General features: G+C 35.1%; 1 protein-coding gene across 1 annotated transcript in view; it reads left to right on the top strand.

Moving 5' to 3' along the window:
- DNAH5 (dynein axonemal heavy chain 5) overlaps positions 1 to 12,308 on the top strand; it is a 160,875-nt gene that overhangs the window by 122,593 nt on the left and 25,974 nt on the right. The window contains exons 54-62 of the mRNA XM_075142467.1: positions 1,382 to 1,535; positions 2,310 to 2,577; positions 3,353 to 3,584; positions 5,144 to 5,258; positions 5,522 to 5,698; positions 8,450 to 8,653; positions 10,100 to 10,279; positions 11,176 to 11,313; positions 11,617 to 11,752. Coding sequence (XP_074998568.1) covers positions 1,382 to 1,535; positions 2,310 to 2,577; positions 3,353 to 3,584; positions 5,144 to 5,258; positions 5,522 to 5,698; positions 8,450 to 8,653; positions 10,100 to 10,279; positions 11,176 to 11,313; positions 11,617 to 11,752 — 1,604 coding nt within the window. The remainder of the gene's footprint in view (positions 1 to 1,381; positions 1,536 to 2,309; positions 2,578 to 3,352; positions 3,585 to 5,143; positions 5,259 to 5,521; positions 5,699 to 8,449; positions 8,654 to 10,099; positions 10,280 to 11,175; positions 11,314 to 11,616; positions 11,753 to 12,308) is intronic.

The raw sequence follows: 12,308 nt of genomic DNA, 5'->3' as shown, positions 1-12,308 counted from the left end.
TTTAAATGGTTTCATTTAGTTCACCAAGGTAGATGATAGTCATATTGCTAACTGAATAACTTAAAGTAAGTATACACTTAAAGTGTATAACTTAAAGTATTTTTTTCACGTCAGTATTTTTGTCTAATTTTGAGTAACTAACTGAATACCTCTTCCAATCCTTATTTCCCCCTGCAGCTGAAACAAAAGGGTATAGCATATTTGTGTCTTTTCTGTGTCCGTTTCTAATTTTAGTGGTGTCTTTGCTTTTGAAGTGTCTTGTTTATAAACACATGTATGGAACCTTATCTTGGTGATTATGATATCTTTGCTGAAAAGCAAAAAAATTTTCTTCTTAATCAACAAGAAAAAGATCATAAAACCAATGTATTTATTTCCGGAGCTCCTCCCTAGTAATGGGGAACTATTGTACATTTTCTGATTTTTCAGGTCATACATGAGATCATTATGGTTACATAAGAAACCAGTAGGCATCCTAGAAACCTCAGCTTTTATTGCACTTCTTTATCCAGCAAGAGAGATCATTCCGGTGTAACCTTGTGTGTTGGGTTTGAATGTCAAGGTTTTGGTAGCGGGGGGCTACAGGGGGCAGCATCTGTGAGAAGCTGCTAGAAGCTTCCCCCGTGTCAGTTAGAGCCAGTGCCAGCTGCTGGCCAAGGCTGAGCCCATCAGCAATGGTGGTAGTGCCTCTACGATAACATATTTAAGAAGGAGAAAAAAACTGCTGCGCAACAGCAGCCGGAAGAGAGGAGTGAGAATATGTGAGAGAAACAACTATGCAGACACCAAGGTCAACCCACCACACCTTGTCTAATAATTTTTATGTTTTTTAATCTCTTAGTTTGCTGCTGCTCTCTTTCCTTTTTGTGAAACTGTGAGTGCCACTATTGGCGATGACTTTTACCAGAAAGGCCAACTAGTTTGAGTTTTTTAATTAGTCAATAGAATCTAAATTATCTTATTGCACCCAGCACATGACAAAATCCTGTGAGACAACACCTGTCTGTCTTTTCACTTTTTCTAGCAAAAGAGAAATAAATAGCATGATAAGACTTCAGGTTTGGTTTTTTTTTGTTGTTGTTTTCAGCTTGTTTGGTGGGTTTGGAGTGCAAGGTTGGGGGGGGGTATTTTTTATTTTTTTGTTGATGTGGGAGGTGAAAAAGAGCAGGGAAGAGAAGAATGGATTAGGTATTTAATGTGAGACTTTGAAATGAGCTATGTGTTTCCCGCTAATCTAAATGAAAATTCCTGGACTTTGGCACCTTTTTGCCTTAAATTCCAAGACATGGTTTCTTACGTAAGTTTGCTTCTTTTTCTTTTTAAAGGGACGTAAGCCCTTTTTAAAAGGAACGAATATTAGTAAAAATATCCTTTTTTGTAGGTCATACAACACTTTAAACTTGATGGAAGATCTGAAACTCTTGTACAGAACAGCAGGACTGCAAGGAAAAGGCATCTGTTTTCTTTTTACAGACAATGAGATCAAAGATGAGTCTTTCTTGGAATACCTGAACAATGTTTTATCATCAGGAGAAGTAAGATGTCTTCTCATGATTGTTTTTCTGCTTTTTTAATTTTATAATTCTGAAGTAAAATAACCAAATTTATTTGAATATTCTTTTATATATCAAGGGGCACACTTTCACAAACTAAAACTCAAGTGCTTTTTATCATTACAGTATTATAAAAAATGGAAACCATCTTGTATACTAGATTAGAGTGAGACAAAGCTATTGCAAAATTAAGAATGAGCATCATCATTCCATACAGAGAAATTGTCTAAGTCAGACCCTTTTAAATGTGTTGACAAGCTGTCATGGACATGAGGATAACTTAAAAAAATTGAGACTTGGGGAACATCGCTTAAGTTTAACAAAATTGTCTGTTAAACTAAATATCTCCTTAGTGTACAGTTAGTTTTTGTATGGTAAATTTATGTCCAAAATAGATGGGATGGGTTTTATTGTTTGTTTTTATTTATTTATTTTTTATTTCAGGGGTGTGTTTCAGAGTAATTTCTACTAGTTATTAGAATATTAAGAGAAGAAAGCAAAGCCATTGTACATGGATTCTTTGTTTTTCACATGGGAGAGTGGGTTTTACTTTTACAGCAAGTTAGATTTCAGTGTGTTTAATGGAATAACTTCAGTAAAAGTTCTGGTTTAAAGGAGTGGGGTGGGTCCTAACAACTTCAGTGTCTGAAACGTATGTGTCTTCCTGAAATGCTATCTATTAAATGAACCTTATGCTATATACTCTATTTTGGATCATCTTATAAAGTGTGAAAAAAATCTTCCTTTTTCTCAAAGGTGTCAAACTTATTTGCACGTGATGAAGTAGATGAGATCATTAGTGACCTCATACCCACCTTCAAAAAGGAACATCCACGTAGACCTCCAACCAGTGAGGTTCTGTATGACTACTTCATGACCAGAGTCCGTCAGAACCTTCATGTGGTTCTTTGCTTTTCACCAGTAGGTGAAAAATTCCGGAATAGGGCCCTGAAGTTCCCTGCTCTCATTTCTGGATGCACTATAGATTGGTTCAGCCGATGGCCTAAGGATGCTTTAGTTGCAGGTAGGTGTAGGCTTTGAACAGTTTGAAGAAAAATTCCCTTTGAGATGGTTAAAGGGATTAGTAAAGAAGGCAAAATACTACTAAAGAAAATAATTATTTCTATGACTGTGCTTGTGATCAGGCATACAGAGGAAGGCTGTGATTACCCAGTCCCTGGTAGCTAGCAATTAGACAGATTCAGAGAGAAAAAGCAGTCGCACACTTTGGAGGTGAAAGAATACCAGATCCTTGGCTGTACTTTTTACTGAGAAGTGTGGCATCATGTTAAGAATCTGATGGTGGAGAGTAAAGACGACTGGGATTTCAAAAGCCGGGTGAAAGCTGACATAATATCTTGTTGATGCAATGTGAAAACATCTCCCATGTCACAGCTGTCAATAAGTTGGTTGATAATTAGTATTTACATTTTAAATTAAATTTATAGAAGACATCAAGAAGATGAATCTCAGATTGCCAATAACATTGTATAAAGACTTTACTTCCAGAGGTGTTCTCTGCTTTGCAACTATTGCTAGGTGTAATCAATACCATCCTTTAGTAGACCACATATTGGATTGTGAAATTCTAAAAATAAAATGCTATTTAAAGTTCAGCCACATACTGAGCCAAATATATATGAGTAAGTGGTGCACAGATCAATGGCAGATGAAGATTTAAATTAGGTGATGAAGTATTTCTCTTTGTCAGGGTACGTAGCCTTTATATTGACTTGTTTATAAGCTAAGAGTTTTTCCTGAATATTTACTTACATTTATGTTTTTCTTTCTTTCCTAAGTATCTGAATATTTCTTGTCCTCATTTGATATGGACTGCACTGCTGATACAAAGAGGGAAATTGTGCAGTGTATGGGCTCATTCCAGGATGGAGTGGCAGAGAAGTGTTCTGATTACTTTCAAAGATACAGACGTTCTACCCATGTGACTCCCAAATCCTACCTGTCCTTTATTCAGGGATATAAAACCACATACAAAGAAAAGCATGCTGAAGTGCAGACATTAGCAAACAGGTACACTGCTCAGTTTACTACTGTCTTTCTGTAGTTTTCTCCCCCAGATAGGTATATTCTGATACACTTCATTTCAGTGCATGGTGTCTCTCTTTGCACAGCAAAGAGTTTTTCTTTCAAGTTTCCTAAAATTGTGTAAAGGTGTAACTTGAATATTATAGTTGCTCTTGGCATATACGTTAAAGACTATATATTTTTGGAGGGGCAAAAATGGTAGTGATGCATGAAAAAGCATGAATATAAATTATTCCTGTGTATTTTTAATGAGTAAAGGAAAACATCTACATGTAATTTCATAATATATTCACAATAGCATTTAATTGAACAGAGAGCAACTTTTGTTTTCTTGCTAAACAGTTGTATCCTCCTGACATGAACATGTAAGAAATACCCTTGGTGTTTTTGGTTTTGTGATCATAGAACCTAATTTAGGCTGCTGAGCTTTTTACTTGTAGATTATGAAAGTGGTTTTGATATATGCATTCTCCTTTTCAGATACTTTATTAAACTAATGAAGTCTATTTGCAGATTTATCTTCATGTCAAAAATACTCAAACAGAATGTAAAATTAGCATTTGGTGTATCAATTGGTATCACCCTTAAGAAAAACTGTCTTCTCAATTTTGAAAGATTGGCACAAAGAGCTGGAAGCCTTTAAGAAAGACTCAAACTAGTTTATTTCACTTTGAAACAGTCTTTGACTTCAAGCCAAATTGAGTTAGAAATCTGTAGTTATGTTATGGGTAAAGATTTGTAAAACAGAGAGGTTTGGTCCTGTTTTCTACCTTCTGATGCCTCACATGTGCCGGATTAGTTCATGCATGTCAATTTGTTTCACTTAACCTTAGTTGCATAGTCTGAATTGCTTTGGCAGGTGTTACTGTTTATCTGTTCTTTATTTGTTTAGCTGTCCAAGTACTGCTTAGCCTTTGCAACAGCAGTCTCTGTAGAGGCCACCTAAACTTGCCTGAAAAGTCCCAAGTGAGGACTTAAATTTTGATAGACAAAAAGCACTGTTGAAGGGGCATTTTAATGCTGAATGAGAAAAGTGTTATCTCAATGCTGTTTTTCTGTTACTTTCTTTTGGTTGGTCTTGATTTCAATATTTTGATTTTATTAGCCTTTTCAATATCCTCTTCAAACAAGAAATAGTGATTTGAGATATTTCTCAGGATTCTAGTCGTCAGAAAATGCTTTCTGCTGTATAGAACTCAGTCCTTTGAGTATCAGGTTGGAGCTCAACAGGGATGGTAACATATATGGAACCGATGTATAGGATTTTTATGCAATGATAAAGGCATACTGTTTGAATTAGGAGTGGGTAAAATTTCAAGCCACAGACTCTCTTTATGTAATTCTTTATTGTTCACTTTCTTGATTCTGAAGACATCAGACACTTGTGTGAAAGTTCCTGTACAAGTTTTATTTTTGGTGTAAAATCTCTTTTGCTAGTGTTTGTTCTGATTGATGTAATTCATTCTATTGATGGAGTAATTCGGAAAGTGGAGTGTAAATTACATAGGGAATTACATGCTTCTTATTTTGCTTTTTAACTCCAGAATGAATACTGGACTGGAAAAATTGAAAGAGGCCTCTGAGTCAGTGGCTGCTCTAAGCAGAGAGCTGGAAGTAAAAGAAAAGGAACTTCAAATTGCCAATGAAAAAGCTGACATGGTATGTACAGCCTTCAAAGCGTATTGCTGTTTGATTTTTTTTATTTTTTTATTTTTTCTATTTTGAAGAGATTAATCAAGTAAAAGGAAGTTAAGTTTGGGAAAAAAGGGGATCTTGGAAACTTATAACAGTGACAAAAGTAATCTTTTTTGAGTTTTCTGGTTCTTGAATTCAACAGATAAAATTTTACAACAAAAATTAATACGTTCTTCCAACTAGGTGTTTTCTTTAATATTTGGCATGTGGGTTTTCTCACATTCTAGGTATTGAAAGAAGTTACTGTAAAAGCACAGGCTGCTGAGAAGGTGAAGGGTGAAGTTCAGAAAGTGAAAGACAAAGCTCAAGCTATTGTAGACAGTATCTCAGTTGACAAAGCCATTGCTGAAGAGAAGTTGGAAGCTGCTAAGCCTGCTTTGGAAGAGGCAGAAGCAGCCTTACAGGTTAGTACTTGGACTATGTATAATATTATTTTACTGCTGAGAAGATGGGCTTCTTTGAAAACAAATACAAGGTTGCAGGTGCACTGCATAACTCATCAGTTGACAGAAAATGTATGCAAATAAATATACATATTTTGAGGCTTTTTAGGCTCAATTTTGTTTTTCTTTTTCCACCTGAGTACCAAACCCAAAATAGGCAGTTTTTCAGAAAAGGGCAAATTTTAACTTTCATTTGAAACTATAGTTGATATATGATATGCTGCAGGTTGATATTAGACCAGTAACTGAATGTTGATACTGTTATAAAACAGCTTGTGTGCAATGAGTGAAGAAATGCCTTCCATGTAAACCCAGTTATAATTCCATCCAAATCCAAACCTCCTGTTTTATTTTCAGTTTTCACCAATGAATTACATTTTGAATAAGTTTGCTAATCCACTCTTTTCTGCCTTCTTGAAAAAAAATTTCTTTTTTCTTATGAGTTGTGACATTCCCCAGATTTCTAGTGTTCATCATGGGACTTCATATCTTTCAACATACTCTTTTTGTAAAGCTTTTTTATTAGAGTGATAACACTCTGCCATATCTTTACATGATGCATCATTAGTGATGAAAAAAAGATTAATTTTTGTTGATCTTGCATAGTATTTTTTTTTAATGTTTGTTCAGCTGACTGTATACGAGAATGTCCCTCAAGGCATTTCTGTTGTGAGCAGCAGTAGTGGGATCTGAAGTAAACCTAATACTGGAGGCTAGCAGGGAGCTGGCGTCTCAAGAAAAAGAATAGAATGAAGGAAAAACCTGAAGGATAGATAAACCTCAAAGGTTGTTACGTAGATTTACTGGAAGGTTTTACTTTCCACTTGAGAGGCTGCCAACAGCTGTGATGGTTAAAGACTATTGTGACATTCCTTCAAATCAAAGTCTTCAAAATCTAGTATAAATAATTTTTCATGGATCTTCTGAATGTATGACTTCACTTTGAGGGAGAGGTGCTTCACAATCTCTGACTGCCATGATTCTTGAAGGGCAGAATGGAAATGTCTACATGAAGACTGATGACATGACAGATGAAAAGAGTGGAATAAGAGAGCAGGTCTGGATCATAAGATCCTGATATTTAGCTACAGGAGAAAGGTAAAAAAAACCCAGAACCCAGAGTTGGGCAAGCATTCTAACAAGTGCGTAAACAAACAATGCTAACTGGGCAGTGTCTGAGGTATGAAAAGAGCACCAGTGTCCTGTGTCCCGTCCTGCATCTTATTACAGCTTACTTTCTGGTTTTGGCTAAAGTTACCAAACCAAAACAATACTGCTCTTCTTGAAATTTTGGATTCTAATAAACGAAAAACTGATTTTAAGGAAAAGCTACACTAGTATGATTGTGAGACTTCACAGTGGGAAAAGGTAGTTGGGCTTAATCTTGAAATTCTTGCATTTGCTATAATGAATTGCTTTGCCTGTGCCTAAAGGGGAAAGAAAAACTATCATAAAAGCAAGCCTATCAGCATACATACCTATATCCTCAGCATGCATTCATTCATTCAGAAACTCCTTTAAGCAAGAAATTTCTCTGTATAGGGCTGCATCTTTCAAAAAATGAATCTCTCTGTTATTATGGATTTGTAAACTTCCCGCTAGGGATTCCTATAATGGAATTTTGCTTGCAGTGTAGACAAATGTCTATTAAAATATTCGATAAACATAAAGGTCACTTCCTAGATTAAAAAAAAAAAACCTGTGGCTGGTTTTTTTGCTCCATTTTTTACATATTTTAGGACTGCTAAATGCTATGTTAAGAGACAGGTAGGTACAGAACAGCTTATAAACATTTTTAAACATATAGTGAGATTAATTTTTTAAAGCTAGAGTAAGAATTGTCAAAGTTCAATAAAACTTAGTTGCATTTTGCCCTGCAATAAAAATGGCACATTAAACGCATAACTAGAAGTAAACAGATAAATAAATGGAAATTAAATGCAACTCTTTTGCCACAAGTTATAGGAGTGGGCCTGCCCATCAGCAGTTACCACTGTTCAGAGTTTTTTTGCTCTGTATGTGGTGCAGTATGCACTACTGCTCAAATCAGTGCTTCTCTAAGGAGACATCTTCAGTAGACTTTTCTGATAGTCCTTTTTGATTCATGATGTACACTAGAGTTATGAGATACAGTATTAGATTTGAACCATAGGCTTAATTGGCCTTACTTAATAGGGCCTAGGTTTTCATATATTATTATAATTTATTTGTTTTTCTCGCAGGCCTGCTTCTACAACAGGAACATTCCCAGTGAGATGAATCAGAGGGTGCAAATCTATACATGTATCAGGCCTTCTCACTGGTTTCCTTAATTCACCTTCATTTGCCAAATATCAACAGAATGTATTTTCCTTTCTAGGCTCAGTTTCTGGTCAATAGGTTTGCATTTTAAAAAAATAGGTAAAATTTCAAGATGTTTCTGTTTTGTTCTTTGTTTTGTCAAAAATGTGCATGGTAGTTTTAAGCTTTTAGGTGCTCCTGTAGAAGTAGCTGAGCTGAGGTTTCCTAGTAGTTGCTAGGAGGTAGTAGTGAAAATCTGAGGGTCCTTCTAGCTTCATGCTTCTTAAAGGTAAAATTATTTTCAATCAAAAATAATATGAATAATTATTTTGTTCTTCTTTAATGGATTAATACTGGTGGTGAGCTTGTGCTCTATGTTTTATTAAATAAACAATAACTGTAATTACTTTACACTTTGTTTTAAATTCATAGACAATAAAGCCTGCAGATATTGCCACTGTCCGCACGCTGGGTCGACCTCCTCACCTCATTATGCGTATCATGGACTGTGTATTACTGCTCTTCCAGCGAAAAGTGAACAATGTGAAAATTGATCAGGAAAAATGCTGTACCATCCCATCATGGCAAGAATCTTTGAAACTGATGACAGCAGGGAACTTCTTACAGAACCTACAGGTACTTGTGCAACCTTCTTCTTCATTTTTTTTTTAATTTAAGAGAACAGGGGACAGTGTTTTCTCTGGTGTTCATAGGAGAACAAATGTGCAAGGGGAATCGGATACACAATAGATCTGAAATGTTAAGGGCTTAAAAATAAGTATGTCATAATGAAATAAACCTGAATTCTTCTGGCAAAGTAAGGTCATAAATCAATTGTAGCTTCTCATAAGGAAGGCAATGAAATTACTTTCAGTGACAAATGATTCAAAGCTTTAAGCATTTGGTTTGAATAGCCATTATTTATCTGTTTCATTAAAGCTGATAGAAAACATCTTTTTTCTGGTACCTAACTTTTCATTAATTTTCTGCATTACAATTTGTGCAGTGGCTTGCAAAAGAACAGTTGATTATTAGGATGTACAAAATCAGAATTTTTTGAAATTTGGGATTTTCAGCTACATAGCATGTGTCTAGGGAAACGGGAAGAGTAACTGGTGAATAAATCCCTGTTCATAATTTAAACTAATAATATTATGATTAATCTACTCAGAATAAATTGTACCTTGTCCTGCCCCACTGGATATTATTATCTCTGATTTCTGCATTTTGAGGAGTTTACTTAATCTGTCTCTAGTCCAGTGGGAAATCACAGATGGCAGGCTTGACCAACTTCGTATGGTTGGTAGTGCCATGGATGCCATTTATGTAGTATTCACATTGCATCTACTTGTAAGGATTTTTAATTTACTGAAGGGCTTCAACATTTCATTGCTTGTGCGTAAATAAACCTATTTGTGCTTCAGGGAACAGCTATTTTTCAAGTTCATCGGTGATGGACTTTCATTAAACCTTGTAAATAAATCTTTGAAGAAGACCAAACTTATATGGAATATTTGACCATCAAAATAAATTTGAGGGAGAAAATTGAAAGCGTTTGGGGATGAAAAATGGAAGATATGTTTTTTGGAGAAAAGAGAGGGTCAGAATAAATTCTTAAAATTGAAACACATTCCACTAATGAGATAAGGTAATTTAAGGAGAGGATAGCTGGCTTGCCCTTTGAAAGGGCTGTCTTGTAGAATGTATGTTTATGAACCAGAGCTAAGCTTTTCCTTTTCTTTTTGAAGATTGTTAAGTTACTTATTCAGTATTGAGGAAAATAGAATTTCAAGCAGGGTATCAGTGATATTTTGTATCATCAATTAGCTGTGTAACGGTAATGGATAGTGTAAGATAGCGATGATCATGAATGAAGGCAAACTTTTTGCCATTTTGTAAGAATATAAAACAGAGTGGAAAGACTTTGGCAAGCTCTCAAAGATGCATGAGGCATAAAACTTCATATTAGCTGTTTGTAAGTAACATTTGTGATTTTGGTAGTATTCTCTGTGTGCTGAAATACATATATATATAGTTTACATATATTACATACGTTATGTATATTGCACTTTTTCTTTTGAGCAATTTCCAAAGGACACAATTAATGAAGAAGTGGTAGAACTTTTGAGCCCTTATTTTGAAATGGTGGACTACAACATTGAGACAGCTAAGAGAGTATGTGGGAACGTTGCTGGCCTTTGCTCATGGACCAAAGCTATGGCTGTATTTTTTTCCATCAACAAAGAAGTATTACCTTTAAAGGTAAGTCTGTTAATCAGTGGGAGGCACACAAACACCCTTTGCTCCTTCTCCTCCCCACCTGTGTGCACTTGAAGATTTCATCTGCTGGAAACATCAGCTGCTTTATTCCAACTGGTGCATGCGTCTGTAGAAATTTATTATCTAGAAAATAGTAACTCTACAGTAAAATATTTTAAATGTACTACCACTTGTAAGTTGTCAAAATTATGAAAGATATTGTGCAGTTTTATGCCTCTTCTGAATGGGGTTGAAGCAGCTTTCATCTAGTTTAATTCATTATTGCAATTGCTTTACCTTAATTAAGAATTAAATAGGAAAAAACTTGAGATCTGGTTCTTTTAATGTTCGGGATCTCAGTTCATAAGAAGACTGTACAAAGACTCTGTTCATCAGTGTTATTTAGAGAAAAGTAGGCCTAAATAGTTGTTAAAAGGTAAGAAAGAAAGTCAGGAAGAACATGGTCAAGGATGATTTTAACATAGAATAGCTTGTATTTATAATAGGAATGATCGAGAGGGAAGCAAGATTTGTAGTTAGAGGTAGTACCTTTTATTAGACAAAGCATATTGGTTAGAGAAATCAAATAGTGGCATCAGTCTTTTTTGCAGGCCAGATCAGACTAACTTTTTTGTCAGATGGAGAATGGCTGGTATTCTCACAAGTTTTTCTAATTATTTTTTCTAATTGATGTTAGACCAACTGCTTAAGTGCAGCTATCTGCAATAAGAAGTTAGTTTGTTGTGAAAGTCAAATAAAAGGTTTTAATGAATCATGAAATCTCTGCTGAGCAGTTTGATTTTGAAATGTTGTACAGTAAAACTCTTTGGGATACATTATAGCAAATACTTTGAGATGTTATATGTATGAAGACACTTTTACATTTTTATGCTTCATAGGCAAATTTAGCAATCCAGGAGAATCGCCTAACCACTGCTATGCTGGATCTGCAGAAAGCTCAAGAAGAACTGGGTACCAAGCAAGAAGAATTAGATATTGTGCAGGCAGAGTATGAAAAAGCGATGAGAAAAAAACAGGTGAACTGCTCTTTACAGAAAATAAGCTGCCACCCTTACTTTAAGGAAAACTTAATGCATTCTCTCAATTTCACTATTATTCCTTGGAAAGGATGTTGATCACATTTATGACAGATGTTGATAGTTTGTCCTGATATATTTTTTCCATCCCACTTTTCCTTCTTCTCTGCATGGTGTTATAAGTGTTTGAGAACATATTTTTGAGCTGTTGTTTAACTACTGGTTTAACTAGATGTAGAGATTTTTCTGGCCTATCAGATACCTGACTGTAAACCATATTTCTTGGTGTATGGTTTTCTCTAGACTTTGCTTGAAGATGCTGAGCGTTGCCGTCATAAAATGCAAACTGCCTCAAGTCTTATAAGTGGTTTAGCAGGTGAAAAAGAGAGGTGGACAGAGCAGAGTAAAGAATTTGCCGTGCAAACCAAGAGGCTAGTGGGTAAGCTTTTGTCCACACCTTTGAACTTGGAAGTTAGTCACTTAAGTTGTAATGGGTAGTGAAACTGAAAACATTTGAAATTTCAAACTTTTCCTTTGTAGCTTAGCTTCCCTGTTGCTAAAATGAGGGTAACTGTTATTAATTCTCTCGCTAAAGCACTGCTAAGTAAAAAATACAATGAGACTAAATTTCATATTTTAAAAAAATAAAATAATACAGTAGCAGTGTGTGCTGTACATGGGCTTTTACTTGATGTGTATAACATGCAGCACGTACTTGGGAAACTGATGTTTTAACTTGGCTGATGTTTGTAGGCTGCAGTCCAAAGAGGGTGATATGTTAGCAAGACTCAATAAAATATCTATAACTGAGAATACATATGGAGGAGAGGAAGACTGATATTCAGGCACTGACATTTATATGTAGAAATCAGTATTTTTAAATGCACTTACTAATGATCATAAAACTTTTCTTTCTTAGAAGTTAATTTTTATTTTATAAATATGCACTTGGAAACTAAAGTACTTTGTAATAAAGAATTAATTTATTAGCTATA

The sequence above is a fragment of the Calonectris borealis genome, chromosome 2 (genome assembly GCF_964195595.1).
Source record: "Calonectris borealis chromosome 2, bCalBor7.hap1.2, whole genome shotgun sequence".
NCBI classification, from domain to species: domain Eukaryota; kingdom Metazoa; phylum Chordata; class Aves; order Procellariiformes; family Procellariidae; genus Calonectris; species Calonectris borealis.
Note: the sequence above shows the minus strand (reverse complement) of the source record. Positions and strands in the feature narration are given on the sequence as shown.